We start from the raw sequence: 24,889 nt of genomic DNA on the forward strand, positions 1-24,889 counted from the left end.
CCAGTCAACAGTTTAAAATTTTGCGCATCAGCTCATTATGTAAATCTCGAGCCAGAGGTTTTGTAAACACGTCGGCTAATTGTTCTTTGGACCTCACCCACCCAAGCTCTAATAATTTACGAGATATACATTGCTTTACAAAATGCTCTTCAATCTCTATCATGTGTCTTATTTTATTCCCGCCTTCAGTTTCAGCTGTTGCTATAGCAGCTTTGTTGTCGCACCAAAGTTTCATAGGAAGTAAAGTTTCAGAGTCTTTCAAAATAAGTCTTAAGGAGTTGTAAGTAGCTAACAATTTTTTAGTTGCATCACACATGGCTACGTATTCCGCGTCCCTCGTAGCTAAGGCCACATATGATTGCTTGTGAGTTCGCCACTGAATAGTGTCGCCGAATAGTTGAATCAAAAATCGACAAGTTGTAATGGAATCTTTACAATCAGCAAAGCTTGCATCAGCATAACCTATCAATCTGTCAGACTCACCTTTATATATTAGACCCAAATTCTTAGTTCCTTTCAGATACCTAAAAACTCGTTTGACCATAGCCCAATCGCTCTCCTTAGGATCTATCTGATGCCTGCTTAAAATGTTAACAGTGAATGAAATATCTGGCCTTGTCGCACCTGCCAGATATAACAAACTTCCCACAGCTTCTCTATACGGTACATTTTCTGAACTTCGAGTTTTCCAAAGTATGTCTTTCTTGGCTTCAGTCTCTCTAAGTTTTCTTTCTCGGTTGGCAACTTGAGAAGTAACCATAGGTGTGCATTTAGGATGAGAGTCACTGAAACCAAATCTCTCCAGTATTTTATCTATATATTTTTCCTGATTTAACTCGATGGTTCTACTTTTCCTGTCTCGCCTTAAATTTATACCTAAAAATTCTTTTGGTTCTCCCAAGATTGTCATTTCAAACACATCACTAAATTTCTTCACAATTTCATTTAGCTTCTTGATACTATTACTGATAACTAAGATATCATCAACATACAGAAGTAGCAATAATATACTCAGATCATCTTGCCAGATAAATAAACAGGGTTCTAACTCGGAGTTTTTCAAACCTATCTTGAGTGCTTCCTCAGAGAATCTATTGTACCATTTCTTGGGACTGACACGTAATCCATAGAGGGCTCGCTCCAATTTACACACCTTCCCTTTTTTATGTTTATCAGGAAGGTTTAAGGTAGGAGTCGCGCGACAATCGATATTAGACGAACTCGTGATTTTTAAATTATACCATTTTTACGTGATAAACTTTCATATGGCTAAAGGATTTAATAGGTTACCGAAAATTATATCAAGAAATTTACGATCAAAAATAGAAATATAACACGGCATCGTATGAGAAACCCATCCCGCCAACACTATGATTGCAGAATTCATTTCCTTATCGATTAGATATAGTTTATGATAAAATTGCTCCTCATAGATTATATTATAAAGATTATAATGTGACCATAAAAATATAGGGCCATCGACTAATTCGAAGAGAATTTTTAAAATAATCTCGATGAAAACTCAGAAAATGGAAGGAGATCGACTGCCATGAAGTGGCTCGATATACTTGGCAACGTTAAGAATGTATACATATATATATACTTTTCGTGATAGCCGGCGAGTTTGGAGGCTAGGATATCTTTCGACTGTCAGGTGAGAAGAGAACCGATATATATATGTATATATTGAAAAACCGGGTCAAATAAGCAATCATAAGATATTTTTAATCATAAATTATTAAATATGATCTTGTATAAATTTAGACGAATCCAGTTTAAATTGCCCCAAGATTTATTCAATACAGAAAACCTTTCTTATAACCTATTTTATTTCGACGATTAATAAATAGTCATTTGACCATAGAGTCGCGCGACTCTTACCTTAAGCCTTCCGGAAGTTCCATATAAATCTCTTCGTCAAGCACGCCATTTAGGAAGGCTGTTTTGACATCCATTTGACATATTTCATAGTCATATTTGTTGGCGATGGCAAGTACAATTCGCACCAATGACAATTTAGAAACTGGAGCATACGTTTCCTTGAGTTAATATATATTCTTATCTTTGAACCCTCGCACCACTAAACGCGCCTTATATTTTACTTTGCCATTCACCCCTATTTTCCGTTTGAAAATCCAACGAGTATCTACAGGAGAGACTTTGACTCCCGTTTGAGTTGAATTTGGTCTATCAATAATTTTCCACACCTTATTTTTATTTATAGATTCCAATTCTTCATTTATTGCTTTTTGCCATTCCAATTTGTCTTTGCTGATCATAGCTTCCTTGTAGTTGGACGGATCAGAGGTTATATCGCATAAAAGAGCATAATACACCTCTTCTCGCTCTATGTCTAATAGATTTTTGGTTTCGAACTCATGCTCACTTTTGTCTGAACTTGAAAACATAACACTTGCTTTCCATGCTTTGTTTACATGTAAAGTTCCAAAGCTAATATCATTGACTGGACCATCAGCTACATCAGAGTTGCTATTATTTTCCTTTTCTATCGGAGCAATTTTCCTAGGTCTTCCTTGTTTGCGCACTGGTTCTTTCACTCCCTCCATTTTTGACACTTCTCGATCATTTTTTCCATCATTGACGAACTCAACAAACCATTTTGTTTTGTCTATCTCTTCTAAAACCGGTGGATGATCCGCGATTTTTTTTTTCATACTTGTCACCCTATACTAATTTTTCATTAAATTGTACATTCCTGTTTTCATATATTTTACCATCTTCGGGTCTCAAGAATTGATAACCCATGGGAGTGTAGCCAACCAGAATTACTCGCCTTCCCTTCGCTTGAAATTTGGGACCCACCTTTCTAATGACTTTGATGTAAGCCAGGCAACCAAATCTTTTTATTTGATCGACGTTATAGTGGTGAGTAGGTGAAAACTTCTGTAAGGGCGTAATCATATTATTTGCCCAGTGGGGCGTTCGATTATACGCGTATACTGCTGCATTCATAGCTAAATCCCAAAGATTTTCTGGCAACTTTGCATCGAACATATATGCTCTTATTTTGTTTTGCAGCGTTAAATTAAAACGGTCGCTCACACCATTAAGGGAGGGAGTATCTGGAGGGGCCAATTGTTGTTCCGCTCCTAATTTTTGCAATACTTCTAGCGTGTATCCGCCTGTGTACTCTGTACCCTGGTCTGACCTAAGGAAGCACACTTTTGCGTCGCACCTTAATAAATTTCTCGCGCTCCTTACAAACATCTCAAAGCAGTGTCCGGTTTCACTTTTTGTTTTCATGGCATAGGCCATAGCTAATCTAGAATAGTCATCAATGAACACGGAAATGTATCTATATCTCTTGAATAAGTGAGTGGAGTAATCGGCCCCATGACGTCCGAATGTATTATTTGAAGCGGAGCAGTGGCCCTCGCACGCACAGAATTGATCGGTAAAGTCTTGAATTTGGAAATATGACATACCTCGCAATCTAAGATTGATTAATCGAAAATAGCTTTATTTAGTTCTTTATTATCGGGAAATTTAGCTTGCAGTGCCTTCAAATACCGAACGGAAGCGTGTCCAAATCTAACGTGCCATAACATAGCTTTATTATTTTTATAAAATAGTTTATTTTCCTTTGAAAAGGGCGTTACATCTTCATCAACTTCAAATACAGGCATATCGTCTGTATTAGGGATCTTTCTGTTCCATATAGTTATATCAAAATTGGACATTTCATAAGGCTTAGCTTCGGACGAGATATTGCTCTCCTCAGATTTTAATTCTTCACCATGATTTTCGTCGTTTGATTCTACAATATCCATCTTGTTAGTGTCTTCTGGTTCAGTCTCATTTTTTTCAATCGGTATGGACCCTTTTATATTTTCAAGTAATTTATTTTTATCTGTTTCGCTCCTAGTCATATATCGTTTGTCACTGCTTTCACTTAATTTTGCAACCACTTGTCTATTAATAACCCCTTCAGGATTTGTGTTTTCACTACAATTATTTATATTAAGTTCTATCATCCAGTACGGGCTATCATACACACCTTTAATGAACGATTTGTTTGAATTAGGATCGAAAATATCAATTTTCTTATTATCCAAATATATTGCAAGACCCATTTCAGCAAATTTACGTAAAGAAAGTAAGTTTTCCTTCAAAGCTTCTGCAAAGATTATTTTATCAATTTTCAAAGTATCTCCATTTTCAAGAATTATTTCGAAATTTCCTGCTCCCTCCGCTTTTAAGTCTGCTGCCTCGTTTTTGTTTGCACATTTAATCATACCTTGATCTTGATCATGAAAAGTTTTAAAAATTAGTCGAGAATTTGTTAAGTGCTCTGTCGCTCCTGAATCAGCAAGAAATTTTGAGATAAACCTGTCTGAACCTAACCTATCCGTGCTCGTAAGAAAGCCTTCCGTCTCAGAACCGCTACAATTATAAATAAGTGAAGTTTTGTGCTCGAGCTGGGGTTGCTCGCACAAGGACTCACCTCTATTGTTGCTGTTTCCTCCTCCAAGATTTTCACTCTTAGGCTTGGATTGAGATTTTTGATTTGTTCCTTCTCCAGCATTGTTACTTTGACCATAACCACGGTAACCACCTCTACCCCTACCTCTAGCTCTTCCCCTAAAATTACCTCTGAATCCTCCCCTAAATTTTCCTCGTTTCGAACTATCTGGGTAACCATTCTCATTGTCTAACCTTCTTTTAAAACCTCTCATTTGCCCTCTTATTGACGCACCGCGAGATCCCCGGTTATTGAAATTACCTCGTCCTCTGCCTCCCCTTAATAAACTGGAACACTCACTGCTGATGTGTCCTAGACGATGACACCTATAGCACTCGTTAGTGCCTGGATTGGGACAGGCAGCAGCTATATGCTCATAGCTGCCACATTCATAACAATAAGGAGCCGTCGCACCACCTGATCTACTATTGCGAGCGAAATTTGCTGTAACACCAGAACGTACCGTGTTACCACTCACACCTTCATTGTGGTGTCTAGCAGCTTCGTCCTGCAAAACGAGAATTTTCAATTCTTCGTAGGAGAGGCTCTTCCCTTTCGTTGTTTTATTTAAAAACTCAATGCTTTGTATTGTTGGAACAGATACCATTACTGCACTGTAAAAAGCATCTCGTTTTTCCTCTTCCGACAAAGAGGTCGCACCTGGACTGTTCTCGTAACTTCTTACAGTGTCCTCAAATTTCTCACAAAATTCTGTAGCTTTGATTTTACCGATAATATATTGCATATTAGATAACTGTTTTCTCACCGTTTGAGAGGTAACATTAGTTTCACACCTTTTGATTTCTCTCAATTTATTTATCATTTCCAAAGGATTATTTAATTTTGTTATTTTTGTATGATAGTTTAAATCGATATGATTTATGAGTATGTCTCTAACTGTGTATCTTTGTTCAGCTAATGTTACTGGATCAATTTCAGTGAAATTAGTATTTTCATCAATAATATGCAGTAAATTACTTGCCCTCAATTCGGAAGTAAAATAATCGTAGAATAATTCATATTTCATAGTGGCATTCAACTTATAATCGCGTTTGAGGTTATTATTTTTCTTTGATATTTCAACTTTCAAAGCATTTTTCACGCCTTCTATTGTCGCATCATTAATGGCCCGAGCGTTGTTGCTCATCGTGGCTTTTTGAACTTCTGTTTTAATCAAGCTTTCAATATAACTTTTTGACACTTATTTTCCCCTTTTGCAGGTCTGTTCCCCTTGTCAGATTCTGGTCTTACCTTAGAATTTATGCTCGCCTGATCAATTTGTTGTTGGCTTGTACCAAAGCTCACCTTGCTCGTCATACAACGAGTCTGACCAATCCGAGATCTCGTTTAAAAGGACATTTTGTGTTTCAAGTTTTCTTTCAACTTCACCCAATTTAGCCTTAACCTGTTCTCTCTCCTTGCTTCGGTCCTTCAGTTCATCCCGTAATGTATTAACCGTGTTATTGTATGCTTTAGCATTTTTGTCTATGATTTCCGACATTTTTTAAATCAGTGACATCATTTCACTCATCTGCCCATCTTGTTTACTTAACTTGTCCTGAACTGAAATAATATTTTCTTTATCTGTTTTGCTTTCTTGTAGTTGGAATTTTACTACAGAAAGTTTCTTTAAATTTACATATTTATATATATCCCCTACGCTGACTTGTTCTGTTTTAAAATTTATGGTAGGAGGTGGTTTACCGATTTGAATCGACGCGGTCACACCATCGAGCTTATTTCCAACCTCACCATAATCATCTCGTGCCTTTTCCTTTTCGTACTCTTTCTCGCCTTTTGTACCGGTACTCGCACCATTTGTCGCCCCATTCCCATCGTTCGCATTACTATTTTTATCCTCATCTAGACTCATCTCTTCCCACTCCTGCTCGATGCCGGACTCAGTTTTGGCTATTATCGACCTTGGCATAAATCCGTCGATGCCTTCAATCATGAGACTTTCGAGCCACTTTTCCAAGAGATTCCAGTGTTCGTTCGCTGGTTCGGGAAACATTCTCTTAGCTGTAAAAATAAGATTTCAATTCATTTGTCAAGGTGCGATATCTCTAGATCAGTTGACCATAACAACAAGTATGGCTGATCCCGAGAAAAACGAACAGACAAGAGTCCGAACACCAAGATCTCTGTCCGTCCGCCCCGATTGGTCAAGTTCACCTCCTGAACTTCAGGTTTGCGTTCTCGGCCAACCACTAGCCATTTTGAACTTAATCCTTACAAATGATAACGATATAAGTTCAATTTATTTTATTTTATTTTGTTTTACTTTTTCCATTATATACTAGCTTGTGTATCCTTTTATTCAAATCAATCCTCTTCAATTGAGAAATTTATCACACCTTTAAATAAACTCACCACTAAAATATGTCTGCCCTTTTTCACAAGTGAGCTTCAAGTTGTCCTTTGGCATACTCAATTTCACAGCTTCTCCTTCATGAAGCTGGCTAAGTAAGTTTAAAGTTTCCCTCGAGAAACTTCCATACGTTGATCAACGATGGTTTCGCTGTGAAATATTTCATATATTACTTTCATGTTAACTTCGAATTTTCAATTTCATTTATTTTACGTCATTCGATAAAGCACGCATTGAATTTCGTTTCATTTCTTTGTTGGACCTTTCGACGAAACACGAGCACGCGCGCGCCACAAGTCACACCATAAGATCGGTTTTTATTTATTTATTTTTATTTTTATATATATATATATTTCTCTCTCTCGCACCGCTGCAGCTTACTCTCCATCTTACTCATGCATCACGCTACGCACCCGCGCTCGCCGGCCGGCGCAGGTCTCAAAACGCGCGTCTTTTGTTTCTCGGAAAGCGCACCAGAAACAAAACACCCCGCGTTATTTTTACAACTTTTCTCGTTTCGTCTTTGTTGCATGCATGCCTTACTTCAATTTCTTTTCTAGCGATTAACTTTTCAATTCCGCCAGTCTTACGATCGCGATCTTTTCAAAATTACGAGAGAATCATCTTTACTTTAATTATCACACTGTGGTTTCTTCGCACCCGCACCGAATTTTGTCATGATAAATGTACTTACATTCATCCCAATTTTCAACCCAAGACCCTTGACTTGGTGATCTCACCGCTTATTCAAATTCCTGACTGCTCGCACCTTTTTCGCTCTCTTTATTTTCGTCTTTGTCTTCCATCTCGTCGAGGTTTTTCAATATCGACTCGTTCGGGATTCTTCTTTGATTTATTTTTCTCAATTTTATTTATTTTCACACAACACTCGCGCAGTGGAAGCGTGCTGGGCTCATAACCTGTTGAGTTATGAATGCGAGGACAGGCGTGTGGAATGAAGAACACCCGAGCTTCTAATATTATGGAAAAATATTTATTTCATGCACGACTTTTATTTATTCAAACAAACGTACGTCCGTCCTAGTACACAGCCTCTGACTAAAACAGTTTCCGGTCGTATAAACAAACGAGCTCACCCTCTACCCAGAGGCAGCGAGATTGAAAGGAGGCACTGAGCAGGCATGAAGGCGGGAGCATTCAAATACTTCACACATACCTAGACCACGAAAACCATGGAGGACCGTACACAGAACACGAACACCATGGAGAATCATATCCATACATCGAAAACCATGGAGGACCGTACCTAGACCACGAAAACTATGGAGAAACATATCCATACATCAAAAACGATGGAGAAATATACCTGGACCACGAAAACCATGAAGGAATATACATAGACATCAAAACCCATGGAGAAATTATCCTAGACCACGAAAATCATGGAAAAGCATACTTGGATATCGAAAACTGTGGAGCCGTCGACCTAGACCACGAAAACCATGGAGGAATATACCTAGACATAAAGAACTATAGAGAAATACACGTGGACATTAAAAACTATGGAGAAATACACTCGCACATCAGAAACCATGGAGGAATATACCTAAACATCGAAATCCATGGAGGAATTATTCGAGACCACGAAAACCATGGAGAAACATACCTGGACATCGAAAACTAAGGAGCCATCGACCCAGACCTCGATAACCATGAAAAATCATACCTAGACGACGAAAGCCATGGTGGAATATATCTGGACATAAAAAACTATGGGGTCGTCGACCGAGAAATCGAAAATCGTGATAGAATGTACCTAAATCTAGTCCTGCAAAACCCATGAGCTATCGCCCTAGACATCCTCGAAATATCCTGCGGCGTCGACCAGACTTTTATATTTTTTTTATTTTATTATTTATTATTTAATTTTATTTTATTATATTATTATAATATTATATTATATATTTTATAATATTATATATATATATTATATTACATATTAATTTGAATAAAATTTTTATTATTATATTTTATTATTAGTTAATATTATTAATAAAATATATGTTATATTTACATATGTTATGCGTAAACCAGGAGCTGGTATTGCCCCCGCTGTGCGCTCATCCTTTGTCTCTCTCGCTCGGCGACGCACAAAGAGAGGGGATATCCGCGTTCAGCGTAGTGCGTGACGTAGTGCGTGACAAGGTGTAACCAATCGTGCAAAGGACGTAAGTCCAAATGTAAACATGCTTAAGTAACGCCCGCCTGTCTCTAAGAAATTAAAGTTCCCGAAATGATGGATTTTAAATCACTAACGTTACATATCTCAGGATCGACTGGACGGATTTACTTGCAACAAAGACCAATAGAGAGGGAAAAATCGAAAAAAAATCATCACCAATTTTCAGGTTTTTTCATAAAATGGTTTGTTCGTGAGAGCCGTTTGAAAATTCTGTGACGTCATAAACCCGGCATATTCGCGTATATAAGAGTAGCGGCAGGGCTCGCGCTGGCTTTTCTTTTGCGCTGCAGTATTTCCTTTTAATACTTGGCGTCGAGCCGCTACCGCGTCTCTTGATACCTGAAACAACTTGGATGTATAATGAAACGATTTTTATTTTCAAAAAAACTGAATCGGCTTGAGAGGGTCACCCCGTGTGGCAAGCGCATTTTTTGGGGTTTTTTCGTGATTTTTTCGCGGTGAGAAAAAACATAGACTTGAAATTTATAGAAATTGTTCATTGGTATTTAAACTTTATGACAAAGTTTTTTAACGCTGATGTCTCGGATTAATTCGGTGTACAGGATCCCATATGTTTCTCCATGATCTCCACGATTCCCGGGGGTTCCGTTTATCTGCGATCAAAAAACCAAGGAGCGTTTTGATTTGTAAAGCAGTGGCTATCGCCTGAACTAAAATCATACAGAAAAATTAAAAATTGAAGGATTATCGATCTATGCAACATTTTGAAAAATTGAAATCAGGTGTTTCAAAATAGAAAAATCCTTCAATTTTTAATATTTCTGTATGATTTTAATTCAGGTGATAACCACTGCTTTACTAATCAATACGCTCCTTGGTTTTTTGATCTCAGATAAACCGATCCCCCAGAATCGTGGAGACTATGAAGAAACATGTTCCTGTGGAGTAGCTATACAGCGAATCTACCAGAGATATTAGAGTTATAAAATACTATAGAGTTGAAATACCATTGAATAAACCCTTCAAATTTCAAAAGGCTATATTTTTTTTCCTGCCGCTATAAAATCGCGAAAAAACCCCACAAAATCCAGCTGCCACACGGGGTGACCACCTTATGTTGGATTTAATTATTCCAATCTATCAATATCGCATTGTCTGAAAAAAAGATTCGAATGCCTTAGTCGTTGAAATCCTGTCTTTATTTAATGACATTGAAATTTATAATTCGTTGCGATTTTTTGACTTTTTAAATTAATTAGCCGTAATTTGATTAAAAAATGTTTGTTCTTTTTTTCGATATCTCTTTTAACGAGACGGGGAATAATTTTAATTAAAAATTTATTCAATAAATGTCTTTTCGCAAGTACATTCTGATGGGTGATAATCATTACATCTGAACGGTAGTCTCAGTGAATAAACCCTACATATGTTACTCATGTAGTGTGCATTCCTTGGAACGAACAAAAAATGAATCAACAATAACAGAATATTATCTATATTGTGCCCTAACATGAAGAATTTGATTTTCCAATATTCTGTAAAAGTTTTTCAAGTTCACAGTGCACAAAAAGTAGTCAAATCAAATCATAAGTAACAGCACGAATGCTGTTGAAAAATTGGAGACAAGTACATAATGATTCCTTATGTTTTATACCACCTGGACAGTGTCTCACAATCAGTGACACCCCATGTTAAACTCGTGTAGTTCAAAACACAAATACACGATGATTTATAAGAAGCTGTTCGATCTATTCTCTCGAAACTTATTTCAAATGGGCTATTCATTACTGAAGGTTACCCTTAGGGAAAAAAAGGTTGGAACAAGTACATTGACGGTCCCTTATTTCCTGATCCTATCACGAAAAGTGTAAAAAAATTCCATAAGAAAAATGATCAAACCAAGTGTAAATAATTTCAATAGAACAATTCGAAACAAATTTCACACCGACGTCCCATTCTTTTTATTTTATTCTAAAAGATAAATCAATTGACAAAAAATTCCATCTAAGTTACGTGCAGCATTAGAATTTATGATATCAATTCGAGGCCAAGTAGTAGTAGTAGTTTATTTCCAGCTCTGCAAAATCCAACCCTACGTCCGAGATTTTTCACGTGCAGGGCGGACAACGTGTGCTTTCGCATACGGCTAACAGGGCTCGGGTCACACACACACACACACACACACACACACACACACACACACACACACACACACACACACACACACACACACACACACACACACACACACACACACACACACACACACACCCACACACTACACAAACATCCACACGCACACGCCTTTCGACAATCCGGGGACGTGAAAGCTCGAGAACCCTATAAACGGGTTCTACCGAAAAGCATATGTCCGGGGACTCCTATAAACGGAGTCGCCCGAAAGCGAATGAAGGGGTTCCCTATAAACGGGCTGTCCCCGTGAATGAAGCCCGGTTTGTCATCACGGGCACTCACACCTACGCACACTCTACAGGGTGGAACACTGAACACACAAGGGGTTGGGGGAGGGGGGGACCTCAGGGGCCGTGCGTTGTCCCAGCGCGGTTCGTGGAGTCGCGACCACGAGGGACCTGTAGCAAAATGGGACAGACAGAAATGGACATGCACAATAAAAACAGTGACATACCTCAAGTGGTAATCCCTTCTCAGGGGAAATCCACCCCGGGTTCTGATCGAGTGAAAGCCCCGGTGGCCACGGGCAGCGGCACGGATTTTGAGGGCCGCAACTTGTGCACGGTGACGAGGAGGACGATACGGACTAACAATACGGACAAGACGTTACTAAACCTACCGAGACGGAACAGGGCGGACGGTGTCTCCAGCGGAACCAGCGTGGCGAGCTACGCTTCGGCCGTTGACAACACGATACAGACGACGAAACGAACAGCAACAACAATGGGCGACAAACATGACTTGACGGAACTGCTGCGGCTCATTCACGAGACTGCGACGAAAATGGCCGAAGCAGCTAACGTACAAAAAAACATGAACATGACGGTAAAGACAGGAATCAAGACGATCCTGGAGACTGTTGACATCGCGCTGCATACGCAGATCGAAGCAGCCACAAAGGGCCGTCTTGTAAATAGAGACAAGACGTCGACGGGCAACACGAACGACAAAGAGACGCCACGGACGAAACGGAAACGATCGCCGACTGGGACCACGCCGGAGTCCTCTCAAAAGAGGCCACCAACGACGGAAACGGCCGCGGACTGGCAGACAGTTACACGGAAGGACAGAAAACAAAAAACAAAAAAAGAAACTAGACGCGACAACCCGAGCTGACGGGAGCGGTCCGCCCCCCCCCCCCCCCCCCCCCACAAAGGGGAACGGCTGTTCTCATCAAGCCGGGAACGGACATGACCTACTCGGACATAGTACGGAAGATACGGTCGACGGTGGATCTGAAGAAGAGTCACGTGCAGGTGACGACTCTGAGGAAGACCAAAAACGGTTTGTGCCTGCTGAAGCTACAGGCGGACGCAAGCAAATCGGACAAACGCGACGAATTTAAGCGACAGATACAGGACGCCATAGGGGAAGCGGGCAGCGTCAGGGCTCTGACCTCCAAGGTTCAATTGGAGATCATGGACCTGGACTGCGTTGCGACTCCGGATGACGTGACGGAGGCTCTTAGACGAGAGACAGGACGAGACGTGGACTTTCGAGTACACATTTTCGGTCCGAACCGTGCCGAGCAGTACATGGCGGTCTGCGAACTTGATTCGCGGGAAGCCGATGCGCTGCTTCGGCGCGGCAGGATCGGAATAGGCTGGGTGCATTGCCGCGTTCGGAAACGACTGACGGTGACGAAATGCTACAGGTGCTTCGGTCACGTAAAGGCCGACTGCAGGGACGTGGACAGGACGAAATGCTGCCGCAAGTGCGGCGCATCCGGACACCACGCAACGGACTGTAAGAACAAACCAGTCTATCCACTGTGCTCCGAGGCGGGGCACAGAGACGTAGCGCACCTCGCCGGCACTGGAGGGTGCGCCATGTTTCAGGCCGCGCTGGAGGAGTGCAGGAGGCAGGCCGGAAGACGGACAGAATAGTTCAGGGAAACCTGAATCGAAGTAGGACTGCAGACATGTTCCTACCCCAGATAGCCGACGAACATGACGCGGACATCCTGATCCTGTGTGAACCATACAGTAGAAGGACGACCCAGACGTACATCACGAACGCGACAGAGACTACCGCTATCTGGGTAAGGGGTGCCCCCCAATCGCGAGTCTCCGACCGTGGAGTAGGGGACGATTTCGTCTGGGCTAGAGTCGGCACTGTCACCTACGTCAGCGTCTACTTGACACCCAACTGCGCCGCGGCGGAGTTCGAGAGGAAGGTGGCGCTCCTAGAAGACAGTATCAGGAACCTGCCCGGCGATGTCATCGTTGCGGGGGACTTCAACGCGAGGGCGATCGAGTGGGGAATTACGGAAACGAACAGACACGGACGACTACTGCTGGAGATGGCCGCAAGGCTGGACCTAGCAGTGGTTAATACGGGACAGACGCCGACGTACAGACGACCAGGGTTTGGAGATTCCATCCCGGACGTGATGCTGACGTCGGACGGAATCCTGTCACGGCTGAGGGGATGGCGGGTGATCGAGGACTATACAGCCAGCGATTATCAGTACATCACCTTCGAAGTGGCAGGACGGATAGAAACGAGACGAACTAGCTCTCACCAACCCCCGCGGTGGAACCTCGACAAACTCGACGAACGGAAATTTTCTGAGGAGTTGATGGCAGCACCAGCTCTGATGACGAAAATTCCCCCCGAGCTGACTGGCCGGCAAAGGACGGAAAGACTGACAGACGAGACGGCCAAACTAATAGACGGCTTGTGCAACAGCACAATGCCGAAGCGACGACAGACACAAAAAAGACGACCACAATACTGGTGGACGGACGAGATCGCCGAATTGCGCAGAGTTTGCCTGGCAAATCGGCGACGAGTGACGAGGGCTGGGGGCGGACCCGAAAGGGAAAACCTCCAGGCCATATACAAAACAGCACAGAAGACGCTGACGAAAGCAATACGGGACAGCAATACGCGATGCTGGAGGAACCTCTGCAAGGAGGTGAACGAGGACCCCTGGAGAACTGGTTACAAGATTGTGACCGGCAAACTAGGGGCCCGAGTTCCACCAGAACTCAAAGACGCCGAAACAGCAGGACGGATTGTTGACGGATTGTTTCCGACGCACCCGATACGAACGAACGTGACGGACGACGCTGCAGTGTTAGCAACGCGCTAAAACCGTTTGTCGCTATGGGAAGTTCCGAATCTCGTCAGATGTCGCTAGTTCAGAAAAAAATCCCAAAGTCGCTAGAACTGCTAAAAGTCGCTGAAAATAAAAAACCAGAGAAGAAAAAAAAACAAATTAAAAATTAGATTTTACGAAAATAACTGAAAATTTGCTTATTTTTTTAATACAATGCTTATTTGATATTTTCTATGATTGGTATTGCCTCGATAAATAAGAAAATAACTATTACGTACTTTATAAATTGAGCGGAGCGTCTGGATCATCGTCTTCGGACCATGGATCGGGAATATCGGGATCGGCAAATAGAGTGATGGTGTTTGCGTCTTTGGAAATGGAGGAACTTGAAGTGGAACTAGTGGAAGGCAGAGCTTCGTTAATGAATGCATAAGTCTTGCTAGTACCGATATTTTGGATGACGTTTTCTGGAAACTCATACTCGGAACAACTTTTTTTAACCCATTTCAAAGAGTACCTAATCATTAAGATCGAATTTAATGTTTTAAGGCTCATTCGATTCCGGAGCTTCGATTTTATTATATTCATCGCACTGAAAACTCGCTCGATTTCGGCATTCGAATGGGGTAATGAAAGAATGGTGAATGCAAGATTGCATATTTCTTGGAATGGGTTGTTGTTTCCAGCATCTTTATAACGACTGACTTCATTCCAAAACTCAAAGGTGCTCTCGATATTTTGCCACTTTACAAAATTTATGTTTTTCCACTGTGTGGAGACTTTTTCAAGTTATTGGACATCATCAATTCCCACCGTTTTCGCCAAATCCAGAATATCATCATTTTTTATTTTTGTCCGCAAAACTTCACTGACTGATAAACTGTTCATTTTCGTCAATATCTCAATGTTTGGGGGAAGTCTGTTCTGCAATTCGTTTATCAGCTTGATTGTGAAATCGACGCACCTTTTTTTGACCGATTTGATATTTTCTTCGGATAAACTCAACTTTGCAAGGCAAGTCTCAAACGTATAACCAATTGTGGCGTAGGGGTTGAGATGACTACTTTCAATTCGCGTGGTCAATACGTTTACCTTTGCGTGTGGGTAAATCACTCGTTTACAAATTGATTCTAATAAGAAAGTGAGAGTCTCGAGTAATTTTGTCGGATCAGCATTTTCGCTCTCGAAAATTTTCAAGGAAACTTGAACTTTCGATAGTACGCTTTGAATTTACGTCAAATATATCATGTTAATCGAATTATCGAACATCTCATAAAGAAGTTGCGCTGTGTAGCAGTTTTCTTTGTTTCTACCAATGGAAAAATGCAATTTCAATTCGTTCCATTGTTGTAAAATACGATTAACCGCTGGTTGTATCGAGAGCCACCGGGTAGCACATACCTTCAAGATTTTCAAAGGCTCTGATCCACAATTTATCGTTTCATAGATTTTGCGATATTCATCTTGACGTTTGGGAGATAGAGAGAACCAATTGTAAGTCTCTCGTATTAAATACTCAATTGTGCGCGGCAAGGTATTTTCAGAAGCGTGACTAACCGCTAGTTGTAGCGAATGACATACACATCGTACGAGGACTAGATTCGTTAGCCCATACTCGTTCTTTAAAATTGAATAAAGGCCATTATTCACACCGGTCATTACTGAGGCGTAGTCTGTGCCTATACCAACTAGATTTTTGATATCTAGGTTAAAATCTTTCAATGTATCGACAATCGCGTCAACTAAACCTCTTGCATCGGCTTTCGCAATAGGTGTCAGTGAAAAAAATACCGAAATCATTTTGTTTTGCGATTCACTGAAATACCTTATGGCTATTCCTAAATATTTGAGAACGCTAATGTCCGTTGATTCGTCCAGCAGAAGACTAAATTTTTTGTCACCGATATCTAGTCGCAGCGTCTCTTTAAAATGAGGACCCAATATTTCTGTGATTATGTGTGAACATTTAGTTCGATGCATTCGAATATCTTGCCCAAATTTTGAATCAGAGAAGATTTTTTTACATATCTCTCCTAAGTGCTCAACTGTAAGCACGGAACAATGTTCCGCAATGAAAAGAGCAATCGTTGCTTCGGCTCTGCTTGAAGGTTTTATTTTATCAACTTTGACGCATGGCAAAGGTCTTTGTGTTGATATAATTTCCACCTTTGCTTTGTGTTTTATAGTTTCAGCGTGTTTTTTTATATCGCTTATTTTAGCACAAAATTCGACATGATAGTAGCGGCACATACCTCTGAAGTCGTTTCCTTGTACTGGTGCTAACCATTTTTTGAACTCGGGATTGATTTCCCATTCTTTTCTATATTTTTGACCGTAGCTTTTCTTTTTCAACGGTATATTCATTGTCTTAGCGAATAACGAGCCACGAGCACAGTTACAGTGGCACAAACTCGACACTAGAATCGCAAAACGTAAAAGTGCAGTTATTTCTGTTTACATTTCGTTCTTTAGACAATACGAACGCGATGATTAAATTATTCACGGACGAGGCAATACTTCGAAAATTGAGTTCTTGTGATCGTGATGTTAAGCCTGTTCCTGTTACGTTACGCTTCGAGATTGAGAGTTCGAGAGGATTTCGTGTTTCATATTTCGTTTCGTTCGTTACACACACCGCAAACAAAGTATAACAACAACTGTTCACGAGCACTCGAGTACAGCTACAGTAGCACAAACTCGACACTAGAATCGCAAAATGCAAAAGTGTGGTGATTTCTGTTTACATTTCGTTCTTTACACAATACGATCGCAATAATTAAATTATTCACGGATGAGGCAATACTTCGACTTCGAAAATCGAGTTCTTGTGACCGTGATGTTCAGCCTGTTCCTGTTACGTTACACTTCGAGAGGATTTCGTGTTTCATATTCCGTTTCGTTCGTTACACCGCAAACAAAGAAAATAACAATAAATGTTCACAAACCACAGCTACAAAGTAGACAAAGTAGTACAAAGTCACCACAAGAATCGCGAAACTCAAAAATGTTAAGCCGTTTTTATAAGTCGTAACGTTTTACGTTACGCGAGTTGCAATACGGCAATTTATTAAAATAGGAAGAAATAAAGATGTCTGATAATGCAAAAGGGGAGGGAAAAAGGGGGAATCGGTATACAGCGTCGCGGGAACAGTGGAACAGAAAATGGAAAAAAAAGAAAAGAAAGGCGGAAGTGGCTGCAACAAGCGAGGCAGCAGAGGGTAGCGGAAAAATCAAAACAGATTCTCTTTCCATTAAAATTGAGTTTAATTTTCGGTTCAATACCACATATCGCTTACTACTTGCCACTTGCCACATTTTTTTCATATACACAATAGAATACATTTTCAATTATTATACCGTCTGCTAAATTTCAAGCGTAAACTCAAATAAAAATTATTACACTACCTGGGGTTGCAAATTCGAATTTTGCTAAAGTTGCGAGAGCGTAATTTTGATACCGCGATTAAAACAATTTTCATTGGAAATGGTCTAAAATCTAAAAGTCGCTAGAAAAGATGCTAGATAATTTTGTCGCTATATGAAAAAAAAGTCGTTAAATCTAGCGACAAAGTCGCTAAGTTGGCAACACTGCGACGCTGACGTACCGGCGCCCCCCGTCTTTGTCGCTGAGGAGCTCGCCAGAGCAACGAAGGCTATGAAGGCTGGTAAGGCGCCGGGACCAGACGGAGTACCGGCCGAGATCCTTCGGCTCGTGGTTCGCCTACGGCCGGAGATACTTCTCGACCTGTACAATACGTGCTTGACGACAGAAACGTTCAGCGATCGGTGGAAAGAGGCGAGGCTCGTCCTTATCCCAAAAGGTAAGGGCGACCCTAACACGCCCTCGGCCTACCGACCGTTGAGTTTACTTGACACGACAGGGAAACTCTACGAACAATTACTGAGACCGAGACTGACGGACGCGATGCAGGCCGGAAGGGGCCTCTCCGACCTGCAGTTCAGTTTCAGGAGTGGTCGATCGACGATTGGAGCAATCTAAAAGGTGGTTGACTCTTTCCTGGAACTGGACAGACACTGCCACGCAGCCCGACCTGTCGTGCTGCTGGCGACGCTGGACATCAGGAATGCTTTCAACTCGGCCAGGTGGGTGGATATCTTGGAGGCGCTGAAAAGCAACTTCCGGATCCCATCATACTTGGCTCGGGTTGTGGAGGATTACCTGAAAAACAGACGAATAACGTACGACACGATCGAAGGACAGGTAACAAGACAGGTCACCGCTGGGGTTGCTCAGGGGTCGATACTGGGACCTGACTTCTGGAATGGCTTATACGATAGCCTGCTTCGGCTCGGGAGGCCGCTCGGAGTGACCCTCGTCGCCTACGCTGATGACGTAGCGGCGGTGATCACAGAGCGATCTCCCGAGCTGGCGCAGCTAACGTTGAACCAGATCATGAGACGAGTTGGACGTTGGATGACAGACCACGGACTGCAACTCGCAACAGAAAAGACGGAACTGACGTTTCTTACGAGAAGACGCATACAGACCATACTTACCATGAGGGTGGGGACGTACGAGACGGAGACCAAGGGGGAAGTCAAGTACCTTGGGGTAACCCTTGATACGAAGATGACCTTCTGGCCTCACAGACAGAAGACGGCCCAGAGGGCGGCAGAGAGGATAGCATCCTTGAGCCGCCTGATGGCAAACACGACGGGACCGAGACCGGGGAAACGGCGACTGCTTATGGCAACAGCCCACTCGATCCTCCTATACGGCGCGGAAATATGGGCAGACTCCCTGAAGACGAAGAAGTACTGTAAGACGATGACTATGGTACAGAGACAGGGAGCGCTGCGAATCGCTTGCTCCTACCGAACAGTCTCTGCACAAGCTGTTCTGGTGGTATCGGGCGTAATTCCCGTGGACCTCCTTGCCTTTGAGCGTAAGAGGATCTACGGGAGCAGCGCAGACATAGGACGGAAGAACGCGGCAGTAGCCGAGCGCGAAAGGACGATCGACGAATGGCAAGGACGGTGGACAAACGGACACGATGGTATCTAGACGAGACGACTTATACGGGACCTGAGGCCGTGGCTCCGAAGGAAGTTTGGCGACGTAAATTTTTACGTTACCCAGCTCCTGACGAGTCATGGTTACTTCTGACGGTACCTCCATAGAATGAACAGAGTACGGACACGCGACTGTAAGTACTGTGGACACGAACGAGACGACGCGGAACACACTTTTTTCGTATGTGTCCGCTGGACAGGACTCAGACGAGAACTGGAGACAACGGTTCGCAGCATCTCCCTCGATAACATCGTCGAGGTGATGCTGCACGAACCGGAATGGTGGCGCTTAGTCGCCACCTTCACGGAAACGATACTGAGATGGAAGAACGCGGACGGCTGCTTGACAGATGACTGAGCAGACGGAGTGACGCGACGTTACGAGAACGGTGGGACAGAACGGACGAACGAACACAGACAGAAGTAATATCAACATAGTCCCTGGCTGGGGGGAAGGACAACAAGGAGGTGGCGGTTTTAGTAGGTAGGCCTGTTTTTTTGGGAGTCCCACATACCCATGTAGTCCGTAAAACTACACGGAATCCGTAAAAAGGATTTCCGCAACTCCTTGGTAAAAAAAAAAAAATTTTATGAGTAACTCCAAATTTTGACATTATTAAATTGGTCTAAGAAGCTTTTAAATCCAAAAAAATCACATGCAAGCTAGTCATTTCTTACTCTATGGTGGCAGAGACTTATAAGAAAATCGATTCTTTTCAGACTTTCAGGAGCTGCTGATATTATTCACAATATTCGACGTCGATTGGATCGATACAAATTATATTTAAATATGAGTTAAACATAATGAGACAAACAAACTTGTCCGGGCGATCACTTTTCATTCAAATAAAAATCAATCTTAAACGAACGAAATTCTACGGCAGCATCCGATTAAAAATTTATAGAAATGCGATTTATTATTAGTTTAATGTTCTTAATAATAGTATAGGTTCGTTATGCCGAATGAAATTCGTTCGCTGGAAGAAGTAAGAAGTAAAAATTGCCGCCATTGCAATACAAACTAGGGAGTTATTATGGAAGTTTGAACATATTTAATGTGCAAAATGTTTTTTATTTATCGATGAACAATAACATCCCTTGTATATTACAGGACAATTCATTTCCATTCTTATAAAAATTAATGCAATTAAGGGAAAATTACTTAAAGATAACTCTCTAAATTCCCTCTGCATGAATATTTGTGCTCCATCAATTCTAGTAAAGCCCTGATTTTTATTTGAATAAACAATTTAAATGGAAAGTGATGGGCTGGACAAGTACTTTTAACTCATATTTTAACATAATTTCTATCGATCCAATCGACGTCGAATATTGTGAATAATATCAGCAGCTCCTGAAAGTCTGAAAAGAATCGATTTTCTTATAAGTCTTTGCCACCATAGAGTAAGAAATGACTAGCTTGCATGTGATTTTTTTGGATTTATAAGCTTCTTAGACCAATTTAATAATGTCCAAATTTGGAGTTACTCATAAATTACTTGTCCTTCGATTGATATCATAAATTTTAGTGAAGTACGTAACTCAAATGGTAACTTTTTTCAATTGATTAGAAAATACATGGCCTCGAATTGATATAATAAAATTTAATGCTGCACGTAAATTAGACCGAATTTTTTTCAATTGATTTGGCTGTTCGAATCAAATAAGAAGAATGAGGCATCGGTTTCCAAAATGATTTCAAGCGCGATTTTTCGGTTTTTAATTTTTTACTTGTTCTTTGATTCTTTTGACACTTTAAAAAATAGATACAGAATGGTTTTTTTTTTAAACATAATGTTTTATCAAGATTTGTGAAATTTTTTTCGAATTGTTCGGTTTTTTTTTTATAAAATAATATTTTTTACAATTTTTAAAAATAATTTTTTTTGTTGATAGAATTATTAGCAAGCGAGGGACCATCAATGTACTTGTCCCACCCTTTTTTTTTCGTAGGGGAAGTTTATGGTTTGATATCACGTCTTTTTTCTCAAAAGTTCCTTATTTATGTTCAGTTGACTATAGGATTTTAGAATAAATTTCTATGAATTATTTATGATTTTCGGCTTATAACATTGGTTTTCACGAAAAAAGACCTATTTTTCGTAAAAATTGTACTATAAATATTTCGATAGAGGTTTGTTCTTGGACTTTGGTGATTTTTCCCCTTGTCTTCTATTATGTTTTGTCCATTGGGAACTCAAGAGCATAGAGCAATGCGTGTTGCGGGCTGAGATATGATTTTCGGCTTATAACCTTAGAAAAAAGAAAGGAAAAGAGGAAAGACAGATCAAATTCAAGACACAACAAATCCAACAGAATTGGGCATTTTTAAATGTCGCTTTAGCATTCTGAATCTAGACATTTTTGTGTCATGCAAAACGTGCCCCCGACGAAATATATTTCCAAAGTTCGCAAGTGGCCGCTGAGATCCAATTATCTACAGTTTAATAGCTGCCGAAAAAAGGCACCTGGAAACATTTATTATGATAGAACTCAAAGAAGCAATAAAAACTGAGCGTACTTACAAGGAAACATAGGGAGGTCGACCCCTCCGATTTTGATCTAATTTATATATGTTGTAGTACATCGAAAACTAAGAAACACGTATTTTTCCTTATCGGCCCATAAACGGTTTAACGGGGTGAAAACAACCCCCGAAGATGGGCACCTCACGGGGTGGTTTCTCAGTTTTGCATATAAGCGCTGTATGTATTCGAATGAAACCAACGCTAAAATATTTATATTGATAAATCATCGAAAACGCGCCCAAGACTTTTTAGGGGAAAGAGTTTTTAAGGGGTGAAGAACCTCTAATTCGAAAATTTTATTCTGTACCATAAAAACTGTTCTTCCGATTCGAACGGTACCAACTGCATTTTGTAGAGGTCGAAAAATTAGTCGATACGTGTTTCGGGGTTTTTTGGAAAAATTCGCTTTTAAGGAGGTAAATCACCCCTTTCGTCGTAATACCTTATATCATTATAAAAACATTTTTATTCTTAATTATATTGTTGTACGGTAGCACAACCACTTATATATATTATTGGAATGTGTTCAAACTCAAAAATACATATTCAACTACCATCATAATACGTTAATATAGTTTTCAGATTATTATTAGTTTTTATAGTCCGTGCAGTAGTGGTATTCATCAAAAAAGTGTTGTAAGCAAAGTAATTTCTTACACCACGAACATCTTGTTATTGCCAATTTCTCACAACCTTGAACATCACATTGAGGTCTCGATGATTGTCCGAAAGAAAATTTGACAGGGTTGACAAATTCTTCAGTTTTATCGCTTGTAAACCCCTTTTGTACCAAGCATATCGAAACAAATTTTGATACCTTGGAGAAGATAACTGATTATGAGATAAAGATTGCAATTTGATTATATTATTTCTTAAAGTTAGTTTGAGATAATAATCGAGTAACAAGACAGCGTCTGAAAAATGTCGAACAAAATTCTTCCATATTCTGAATCCATATACATCGAGTGGTTGACTCCTTCCGGTTGTACCTTTTGGTATGATCATTGTTTTGATGCTTTTTCCAATCGGTTTAACCTGCCTGACTACTTGTGTGCAATGTCCACTCCATGAATCTATCAAAAGTACGCTTTTTGAACCGATGTTAGGGAAAAAGACCTTTTCCAGCCACATCTTAAAGTGATCTGCAAAATTCAAGATAACGTTTGTTTTAATTTTTCTTTGCATATGTAGGATTGACAGATTTTTAAACGATTTTTTTTTCTTATAGCTGAAAATACAAAAGAAGGTAGGGTATACAAATACCTGAAGTGAATTTTCCTGACTTGGAAGCAGTCAAAAAGATATTACTTGGTTTGAATAAGGTCGTCTCTATAATTGGTCCAAATGTTCCGGAAGGTTCTTTCAAAACAATGAAAAGTGGCGATAGTAATTTTCCCTCTGCAGATATTGTGGGCTGTATAGTGTAGCTGTGAGTTGTTGAAGACAACTCACAGCTATGACGAATGCTGGCAAGGCATTCGATTGCAAATCTGCTCCTTCCTCTACAGTTTTTTGGGTTACAAATTTGTTAATTTTTCGACATGTTATACAGTGAGCTTTCTCAAATTTCAACAACCACCAATCGGAAGCCTTGAACCGAACGTCTTCAAATCCCATCTCTTTTTGTGGTTGTAGGGCCCACCTCCGAAGATCCACATCATGAACAATTAAGCCGGCATCAACAGCACTCTTCATATTTTCCAATGTATATTGAGAAATACAAGCTAGTTTTTCCATGTATGTTCCACCTTTGTTGAATTGATGAGCCCAACGTTTTAATTAACTTTTAGATGTCACTTTTTTGAATCGGTGTTTAACAGTGTCTACGCTCAAGTTCTTTTTCTTTCCGCTCCTCCAAAATTCAACTGCTCTTCTTTTATAATCATAGCTCAAATCTTCTTCATCGGCCGAACATGTATCGTATGGTATTCCACGACTCCATTCCATCGCATTATCAAGAGACGCGGTAGCGGCTCGACGCCAAGTATTAAAAGGAAAAACTGCAGCGCAAAAGAAAAGCCAGCGCGAGCCCTGCCGCTACTCTTATATATGCGAATATGCCGGTTTTATGACGTCACAGAATTTTCAAATGGTTTTCACAAATAAACCATTTCATAAAAGAACTTGAAAATTTGTGACGATTTTTTTTCGATTTTTCTCTTTCCATTGGTCTTTGTTGCAAGTAAATCCGTCCAGTAGATCCTGAGATATGTAACGTTAGTTATTTAAAATCCATCATTTCGGGATTTTCATTTTCTTAGAGACAGAGGGGCGTAAGTTACGCTTGTTTACATTTGGACTTACGTCCTTTGCACGATTTCTTACTTTTGTCACACTCTACGTCACGCACTGCGCTGAACGCGGCTACCCCCTCTCCTTCTGCGTCGCCGAGCGAGAGAGACAGAGAATGGGCGCACAGCGGGGGCAATACCAGCTCCTGGTTTGCGCATAAAATATGTATATAATTATATAATATATATTTTATTTATTAATATTAATTAATAATAAAATATTATTATAATAAATATTTTATTATAATTAATATATAATATAATATATATATTACATTATACAATATATAATATAAAATGATAATAATATAAGAAAACAAAAAAATTGAATAATACGAATAACATTAAATAATAAATAATAAAAATAAAAAAATATAAAATTCTGGTCGACGCCGCTGGATTTTTCGAGGATGTCTAGGGCGATAGATCATGGGTTTTGGAGGACTAGGTTTAGGTACATTCTATCGCGAATTTCGATTTCTAGGTGGACGACCCCATAGTTTTTTATGTCCAGATATATTCCTCCATGGTTTTCGCGATCGAGGTTGACGGCTCCACAGGTTTCGATGTCCAGGTATGTTTCTCCATGGTTTTCGTGGTCTCGAATAATTCCTCCATGGTTTTCAATGTCTAGGCATGTTTCTTCATGGTTTTCGTGGTCTAGGATAATTCCTCCATGGGTTTTGATGTCTAGGTATATTCCTTCATGGTTTTCGATGTCTGGATATGTTCCTACATGGTTTTCGTGGTCCAGGCATATT

At 40.4% G+C, this 24,889-nt stretch overlaps 3 protein-coding genes across 3 annotated transcripts in view; 1 reads left to right on the forward strand and 2 right to left on the reverse strand.

The window, feature by feature from the left end:
- The window catches only part of LOC122408437 (protein lin-11-like), a 715,873-nt gene that overhangs the window by 262,361 nt on the left and 428,623 nt on the right, over window positions 1-24,889 (reverse strand). The window lies entirely within an intron of this gene.
- On the reverse strand, window positions 5,829-7,606 carry LOC122408438 (uncharacterized). The gene is made up of 4 exons (XM_043415232.1): window positions 7,549-7,606; window positions 6,857-7,004; window positions 6,188-6,505; window positions 5,829-6,046 (listed from the first exon to the last, which is right to left on the reverse strand). Exons 2-4 carry the CDS (start codon window positions 6,909-6,911, stop codon window positions 5,988-5,990), a joined length of 432 nt encoding a protein of 143 aa, XP_043271167.1. The 5' UTR covers window positions 6,912-7,004; window positions 7,549-7,606; the 3' UTR covers window positions 5,829-5,987.
- LOC122408460 (uncharacterized) lies at window positions 13,133-14,308 on the forward strand. Its single transcript, XM_043415255.1, has one exon. The coding sequence runs from the start codon at window positions 13,133-13,135 to the stop codon at window positions 14,306-14,308; it is 1,176 nt and encodes a 391-aa protein (XP_043271190.1).

Source organism: Venturia canescens, chromosome 3, assembly GCF_019457755.1.
Source record: "Venturia canescens isolate UGA chromosome 3, ASM1945775v1, whole genome shotgun sequence".
Taxonomy (NCBI): Eukaryota; Metazoa; Arthropoda; class Insecta; order Hymenoptera; family Ichneumonidae; genus Venturia; species Venturia canescens.

Coding starts and splice junctions, on each gene's coding strand:
- LOC122408438 (XM_043415232.1), bottom strand. CDS start 6,911: ATGCCAAAGGACAACTTGAAGCTCACTTGTGAAAAAGGGCAGACATAT. Junction 6,506..6,856: donor AGGGCAGACATATTTTAGTG/GTGAGTTTATTT, acceptor TTATTTTTACAG/CTAAGAGAATGTTTCCCGAA. Junction 6,047..6,187: donor GACCGCGTCGATTCAAATCG/GTAAACCACCTC, acceptor ATATTATTTCAG/TTCAGGACAAGTTAAGTAAA.
- LOC122408460 (XM_043415255.1), top strand. CDS start 13,133: ATGTTCCTACCCCAGATAGCCGACGAACATGACGCGGACATCCTGATC.